The 8384-nt window shown below is 60.3% G+C and overlaps 2 protein-coding genes across 2 annotated transcripts; both read left to right on the forward strand.

Moving 5' to 3' along the window:
• Positions 1-1332: 1332 nt before the first annotated feature.
• LBRM_12_0310 (hypothetical protein, unknown function) lies at positions 1333-5745 on the forward strand (the record flags this gene model as incomplete). Its single annotated transcript, XM_001563031.1, has 1 exon — positions 1333-5745. The coding sequence occupies one exon, from the start codon at positions 1333-1335 to the stop codon at positions 5743-5745; it is 4413 nt and encodes a 1470-aa protein (XP_001563081.1).
• Positions 5746-6170: 425 nt separating this feature from the next.
• LBRM_12_0320 (conserved hypothetical protein) lies at positions 6171-7412 on the forward strand (the record flags this gene model as incomplete). Its single annotated transcript, XM_001563032.1, has 1 exon — positions 6171-7412. The coding sequence occupies one exon, from the start codon at positions 6171-6173 to the stop codon at positions 7410-7412; it is 1242 nt and encodes a 413-aa protein (XP_001563082.1).
• Positions 7413-8384: the final 972 nt, after the last annotated feature.

Genomic DNA, 8384 nt, shown 5'->3' on the forward strand with positions numbered 1-8384 from the left:
GCGAGCGAGACGCCGCTCTGCCGCCCCTCGCCCCCACCGTCCTGCCACAGGGCCCATCCGGGTGGCGCTGCTTTGCGCCAGGCACACGCGATGGAGCAACGCGCCGACTCAGTCATCCGAGCACGGCCCCTGCCCCAAACGCCACCCATCCGCCCCCGCCTCGCAGGTCGCAGGTGCTCGGCCCTGTCACCACCAGCGGTGGTTTCGGCACTGGCAGGGAGAGGAAGAGAGGAGGGAGGGGGAGCTAGGAAGGATTCGAGTGGAGCAATGTCTCTCACAACTGAGCCTACACTCTACCCCCTCCTAGTCGTCGTCATCCAGCTGCTGACTGTCATCGTCGTCATCAGAGGAGTACACTGTGCTTTGGTGGGAGTCAGACAAGCAACGCTAACATGGTACGCCTCTTAATGATATGTTATGGGGCGTAGCTTTATGATTGGTCCACTACCCTTCGCTATTCCTCCCTCCCCCCCCCCTCCTTGCCATCATCTGTGCATTCACTCCCTCGCCATCCGGCGGACAATCCTTGACCTTCACGCGCGTCTCTCTTGCGGCCGATGTCACCTTTGCACTCCAGCGTTGCCGCACCTTCACCGCGTACGCTCTCTGATCAGCTGAGCAAACCCCCGTTGGGCGTAAAACCACAGCTCTACCAGCGCAGCCCCATCAACTCACAGAGCAACTCATCCAGCTCACAGAACACGCCTTGCGCTAGTCAAGGCAGTACGGTGGCGCGCACTAGAAGGCCGCTGCAAGGCGCCAGCAGCACTCCTCCTTGCCTGCAGCGGCTGCTCTGTCTGTAGCTAGTCATAGATCAAGCACCTCTACCATCCACCAGCGGTGGGAGAGTTGTCGTCGGCTCATCCCGCTATCCTCAACCGACTGCCATTACTGCTGCTATAGCCCGACCTCCCTCTCTTTCTAGGCATGGAGAATAATGCTGTATCGCGCCAGCAGTGCCCCTCCCATGCAGATGCGGCAAGTCCGTTCATCGCATTCACCCCCTCCTCGCCACACCGCTCAGCCAACAGCGCCGCTGACGTCCCTGCCACTGCCACAGCGACGACAGTCATTCACATGAACAGCACTGAGGACGAGGAGGAAAATATGGTGCGAGAATCGGTGGGCAAGGGCACTGACACCGGCACTGGACACACGACCGTCAATGCCGCTATGGCGGAAGCGCTTGATGTAAGGCGAGGCGCAGGAACGGCGGCGGGCGAGGGGGGTGGTCGTACCGCCTTATGGGCCGATCAAGCGGAGACCGTGACTGCCTACCAGCTGGCCTCAGCGGCCCTTCGACGCCTACCTACTCGCGCGGCCCCCGTCGACATGGATTTTGGGAGAAGGCAGCGGCCGGATGAGGTGACGACACCAAAGGTTGAAGCGAACCTCACTCTCCTAGGTGTAAGCGCACCGTCGTCGTCACCTTCAGCAGCCCACTGTCGTGTCACCTTTGACACCGCAGATCAGCAAGCGGCATGCACTACTGACTCTCCTCCGCGAACCTCAGTCGAGAAGAAAGCGCGCGCGGGAACGTTGGCGGTCGTGTCTCCGTCCTCCAGTCGCTTTCAAGTACCGCCACCGCCACTCTCACAAACCGCACGAGCTCCTGCCGCGCAAGCGTCCCGACACGCATCACCACACAAGGGCAAAGAAAGCGCCACAGTCACCTCTACCGAAGCGCAGAGCCCCAACAGCGTCCACGCATACCATCATGGGGACCGCCAACTCAGCGAAGATGCCGTCAAGGTCGTCAGCGTCCGTAGTGATGCGGAAGGAGAGGAGGGCGATGTTGCTGCGCGGGTCCTCTTCTCGCTGCTTGAGAAGGATAACGTGATCAAGCGGCTCACACGCACCGTTGAGGCGTTGCAAGACGAGAATACTGTGCTGCCCAGTCGTCGTGAGGCGGCGGCGGCGGAGGCGGCTGTCGTACCAACGCCACCAGCCACGGGCTTTGCACTCTCTCCGGATAGGGTGAAGACATCGTCCCCGTCGTGGCCTGCGACGCCGGTGCGTTGGTGGAAGACGGAGCCCAAGGCCTTGCTGTCTGAGGGTGTTCGACAGCCGTACGAAGGCTCGCAAGCTCCCGAGGGGAGTAATCATGCCAACCTGAAGAAGCAGCGCCTGCACGCTTCCCCATCCCTCTCGGCTGCTCATGCCACCACGAGTACCATCACAACTCTGCAGCGCACGCTGGCCGAAAAAGAGGCGGAGTTGGCAGGGCTTCACGCACACGCCACCATCCATGGCACGGCGCAGGCCGCGGGAGACGCCGCCATGTTTGCTGGAGAACCGCCTTTGGACCACAACACCGATGATTCCTTGACAGCTGGCGCTCGACGCGCACCATCAGCATCGACGTCTGCGGCGGAAGCGGTCGCAGAGGCGCGTATCGCCCAGCTCGAGTGGCAGCTGGAGAACGTTCAGCAAGAGAAACGAGAGGACACACACACGCTGCGGGACCACATCAACCATCTCACGCGTGAACTACACCGCAAGAGTCGCCACATGGCGCGGCAAGAGCGGCAGCACAAGCTTGAGCTTACGGCTCTTCAGCAGGAAGTAACGGCCCTAGCCGATCAGCTTGACGAGCAGATTCGTGTCTCCGCGAGCGCCGCTTCTGCATCGCCGAGGAGAGAGCCGGAGACGGAGCAGGTGATGGAGCTTCAGCGTCAGCTGGCGGAGGTGAAAGCACGGGAGGCGCTGCTGCTGAGGGAGAGTGCAGCTACGCAGCGGCGCTGGCTGCGAGAGCTGGAGGAGCAGAAGCACTTGCTCGACGAAGCTCGTGCGGAAGCTGCGCAGGAAGAGGCACAGAACGAGTGTCGTGTGCAGCAGGAGCGCCAGCTGGCTCAGATGACAGCTCAACAGCAGCAGCAGCAGCTTGAGGCGCAGGTGCGTCAGTACAAGGCTGCCCTCGCGCAAGCGCAGCGAGAGCTGTCAGAGCTGCGAACCGTACATCAGCGCACAGAGGCGACAGTGTCGGACCAGCGACAGCACCTCCAGCTGATCAGCCATGACATCGCCACAGCAGCGCTGGAGCGTGCTCATGAGGAGCAGCGAACTGCGCGTGCGGAAGAGCAGGTCATGCTGCTCCGCCAGCAGCTGCGTCAAGCAGAAGCCATCATCTCATCACAAAAAGCCGAGCTGGAGGCGCTCCGACAGGCTCGCCAGGACGAGGCGACGACGGCCTCCGCGCTGCAAGAGGAAGAACACGCCGCACTGCTCAAGCATGTGGAAGGCTGCATGAAGGGCAGTGAGGCGGTGGAGAGCGCGTTACTGGCGGCGGAGAGCAGCAGACGTGAGATGGCTTCCCAACTGGCGCATGCCCTGGATGAGCGGAACGAGTACCACCGACTATTCCGTGAGGCGTCGGTGCAGGCACAGGCACAGCTGTTGGAGCAGCAGCAGCTCCTCAGCGAAGGTAACGATGTAGTGTTCCGGCGACTGCGAGAGGTCCAAGCAGATCTTACGTGTCGCACAGAGGCTCTGGGGGCGACACAGAGTGAACTGCAGACGGTGCAACGGCAACTATTCGCCTTGAAGGATGAGCTCAGCAGCTCAGAAACAGCGCGATGTGAACTTGGTGAAGAGCTGCGAGCCGTGCAGGCGCGGTACGAGGCCCAGACCGCACAACTCGTCCGTGTAAAGGAAGATTTGAAGGGCGCGTTGCACGCGCAGCTGACTACAGTGGGCAAACTTCGTAGAAGGGAGCAGCAGCTGCGCTCGCAGCAGGCGATGTCGCAGCGAGCGAGGGAACGGCGACAAGAGGAACAGCGGGCACTCCAGGGCATTGTGGACCTTCTGTGGTCACCGGCCGCATCCCTGTTGCCGGCGTGCCGGCGCGCTTCTGCGGTGGGGACACACGAAGTAAGCCGCGTGTTGAATTTGCCGCCGGCAAAAGTACTGAGGAGTGCAACAACGCTGGCACCAGGTAGCATACCGGCCCTGTCGCGTAGGGCCCTCGCGTCGATGCTGGAGTGGAGTGCCAGCATCGATGCGAGGAAATCTCGCCGTGACCAGAAGCGGCGATGGGCGGGCAGAGCCGACGCCCTAACGGCGGGTGTCGGTGTCGAAAGCAGCGATGTCCAGTCGACCGTGCACCCGTCTCGGTCGGCGTCGTCGGTGTCCTCCGCTACAACGTCGGTGGTGATGTCCGCTGTCAGCTGGGCCGACGCGCCAGCGACTTGCGAGGAAGACGATACGTCGGCAAAGCTTAGAGCTGCTGGATCCACGAGGGTGCCCCTCCATTCCCGCGTCGACAGCAACCTACCTACGCTCGAACGGCAGCTGCAGCTCTCTGCCATCGCCCACAAAGGAGAAGGGCGAACAGCGGCAACCGATACCGACCTCCCCGTCCTACGCCTTCTCGGTGCCATTCACGATGCTGTTGAGCAGATGTGCGCAGCCTTCGCCGCCGCGCAGCACGAGCTCGGTACCAAGCGTACTGCGGTCCGGACGCTGGTGAAGGAACGGAAGGCGCAACAGGCACAGGTAGAGGAGCTGCGCGCTACCCTTCAAGAGCAGCAGCACAAGGCAGAGCGGCTACAGCGCAACGCTGTCCAGACCATGCGTGCGGAGTCTCAAGTGGAGCTCGAGAAGGCGAACCACGCATGGCGGGAGAGGCACGAGGTGGATATGGCACTTCAGCTACGGTCCTGTGCGGAGCAGCATCGACGCGCAGTGGCAGAGGTCGTGGAGGCGTGCGCAGAGCACGTCCAAGCGGAGCTCATCGCCTTTGTACAACTCCTGCCCACCACTCTGGGCGCTGCGCTGGCAGCAGCCGCATCGGCCTCAGCGGAGAGCATGCGCGACAAAGTGCTTCGAGAAGTACGTCATGAGTACTGCTGCCCCCCTGACACTCCGACCGCAGTCCATCACCTCGTCGGTGGTCACGACCATGGTGCACCGACGCCTCCCACAAGCACTGCCGCCGCGGCTGCTGATGATGTGTCGCTCCTCTCGTTGGGCCTTGAGGTGCAGCCTGATGTGCAGGCGGAGTGCGACGCGATCATTCGGGATGTTCTCGGCATGGCGTGTGGGTGGGACGACTTGACCAGCGCTGTTATGATCGCCAGCAGCACTGCAGTCGCTACTTATCCGCCAGGACGCGTTCTGCCCTCCACAGCATCGCCGGATCCGCAGCCAGGCGCGCTTGCTTACAACTCCGCTGTCGGGAGCAGCGCCTCCCCTCCGGCTGCCGAGCCAACTCAAAGAATCGTAGCGAATGCCGAAGCTGCTCTCTGGGCCGAAGAGGAGATGGCAGAGCTTAGAGAAGTGATCCATTCACACCTCACTCACTCACTAGCGTCGCTGACAGCAGTGACATCGCTTTCCTCGCTGGCGGGAGTGACCACCGGCGTGTCGGGAAACAGGAAAGGTGAAGTGCGGCAAGACGCGTATGGCCATGTGCGAGACACACCTGCCACTCTCGGCGGTGCGAGTAGTGGCACCAGTCCCATCAATGCCAAGAGAGCGGACGCCGGTGAAGGGTTGGAGGCGGCACTGAGAGAGACAGTCCTACCACGATGGATGAACTTCCCTCGCACGGCCACCCATCAAGCCTCACCATCACCGTCGCTTTCACCCGTCAGGGTAACTGTAAGCACTCCAGCTCCGCCGAGAAGCTCTGCTGCTGGAGTAGTAGCCGCTACTCCAGTTTCTCTACATCAGCAGCAACCCCGCCTACTCGCCTTGTTGCTGAATGCGTGTGTGGCACACGTGCACGAACGACTGCTGGCGTGATATCGCATCATCGACGAAGCACTCTACGATAGCAGCTAAATCGCTTGTAGCCGTCCATGTGGGTGTGCGTGCGTGTGTGTGTGTGTGTGTGTGTGTGTGTGTGTGTGTGTGTGTGTGTGCGTGTGTGTCTTAACGGGCACAGGCGCGCAATGATGAGCTGCTCCCAGACACGAAAGCGAACCCACAGACTCACCGGTTAGCCTCGCTCCCGCCATGTTCAGGATTTCTGCGGAGGCGGCGGCGGCAGCAGCTGAACTCACCTCTCTTCCCTGCCTATCTTTCATGCCTCGGCTCTCGATCCTCTGGATCTAACCTTGCTTCTCCTCTCCCCCCCCCCTCCTCTCTCTCTCTTGTGCACCCGGCGTCAGCTTGTAGCCATCACGACAAGAGTGTTACGCATCCCCTCGTCTGCTCGTGCGTTGCGGATGCAGAGACTTCAATACGGTCCTCAGCAACAGCTGCCGCCGCCGCCGCCGCAGCAGCAGCAGGAGCGCCAGTCGGCTACTGCGGAAGCGGTCGATGTCCCTTACAGCGATGCGAATATAGCGATGGTGCTGTCGTTATCGCCATTCTCAGAGTTTTGCAAGCTGCGCGACAACTGGACCGCCAAGCCGCTGATCCGCGGCCGCTACATCGGCATGTGCGGCGGCGATCCGGCGCAGCGGGAGCGGCGCGAAGACTTCGAGCACATTACACTCACGTCCTCGCCTTCCGCATCTACCCATGCCTTTGGCGGTGGTGCACGCCGCCACACCGTGTGGGGGCAAGTAGAGGCATACAGCCGCTCCGCAGCCGGCAAGACAATAGACCCAGCGCAACAGCGGACGCCGCTGGCGCTGGAGAAGTCGATGCACTTCCTTGTCGAGCACTACCTGCGCGTGCCGCACACACACCTCGTCTACACGGAAGCTTTCCGCATCTGGGGCTACCTGTGGGACAGGTTTCGCGGGATCCGCACGACATGGGGTCCTCAGCTGCCCCCGAGCAACGTTAGCCTTCACGGCTACGTGGACAGTGAAACAGGCCGAATGCTCCCCATGGAAGAACTGCACTGCGAGAGCTATCGTCGCGTGCGCTGGCTCGAGTTCACCGTCGCCGCACTGGCTGTGGGCGGGGCGTACCTCTGCTGCTCCCCCGACGGCTGCCAGCGGTTCATGCAGGACAAGAAGCAGTTTCTCGAATCCATGTCGCAGTGTTTCACCGACCTGACCGTCTTCTATCGGGCAGAGCAGCGGCACCGCAACGCCGAGCTCTTCTCTGTGCTACTGCTGCTCTACGGCCTGCAACAGGAGCTGAAGGTCGAGGACCGCTCTTCGTTTTGTCGCTTCTACACCGTCATCGTGAACGGTGAGCCTCGCCTGTGTCCAGAGAGCGCGTCGGAGAGTGTCAACCTCGCGCAGGTGTACCGCGAGCTGGAGAAGCAGCCGTACATGCTTGAGACCGAGCCGGTACGGGTGGTCCTGGAGCTCATCCACTTCTGGGCAGCGCGGCAGTGGTTCCAGTTCTTTTCATTCTGCAAGTCAGCCCGCATGACACCGCTGCAGCGCGCCGTCGTCTTCCAGTCCTTCACCTACGGTCGCTACCGCGCTGTGCTGGATCCCTTGTGCCAGATCCTGAATACGCATATTGCGGTAGAAATCGGGATCTTCTGCATAGAGATCGGGTAGCATATTTTTGATCCGCAGGTTGAGATCGTAAGAGCGTTTGAATTCCGTCAACCCACGCAATAATCCCATTGCTTTGGTTTTATCGATGCCAATACTAAAGAGAAACAGCAGGTTATAAGGGCCGGTTTTCTCTACTACGATCCCACGTTCGTCGAGGAATTTTGCTACCAGCGCCGCCGGGATCTCGGTAGACATAGCCGCTGGTGATGAGGACGATCCTTCGGTCTTTTCACTCTTGGATGAGGATGACACTTGCTCAGCGCTCTGATCACGACTGCGCATGTATGTTGTCGAAACAGAGTGGAAATAAGTGTGCGCAAAGGGGAAAGGGGGAAACTTGTTGTGATACTCACGCAATGTCGCAGGCGATGGTGTCGAAAGAAAGAAGGGGGGAACGTTTCGGTTGTCATGTATGTGATGCCGGAGAGAAAAACAACACGCTCCAGTCTCACCGGTCGTGAGATCGGCGAAATCCATCCCGCATGACATTCATTTTCTGCTCACACGTACGCCAGAATGTGCGTTTTAGATGCGAAGATGAACAAATTGACGGGGCCAATGTAAGAGATCGAAAGACACATATTCAAGATGAGACGAACTCGCACACGTCCCTGCGCACAAGAACCCGAGGTGCAGAAGGTATCAGAGAAGGCGATGATGGAAACAGCCCCTGTGCCCTTTTTGCTCTATGTGGGAGATTGGTGCTCGCAACAAAGGCAACAGAGATACGCCTCTTGTTGTTTGAGTGCTTTTTGTTTCTCCTTTGCCTTCGCGTTGTGCGAGGCTTCGGGAGAGCCGCATGGAAGAGGTGAGACGAAAGAAAAGAGCGACAGAAGGGAGAATGCGTGTGTGTGTGTGTGTGTAAATCGGGGAGAGGGCCAATAAAGCCTCTTAGCGCACGTAACGTTAGCAAAGACGCCAAACCAGAAAACGAAATGAAAAAGCCAAAGCGGGCACGAAAGAAGTGAAGGG

This window comes from Leishmania braziliensis, chromosome 12, assembly GCF_000002845.2.
Source record: "Leishmania braziliensis MHOM/BR/75/M2904 complete genome, chromosome 12".
NCBI classification, from domain to species: Eukaryota; Euglenozoa; class Kinetoplastea; order Trypanosomatida; family Trypanosomatidae; genus Leishmania; species Leishmania braziliensis.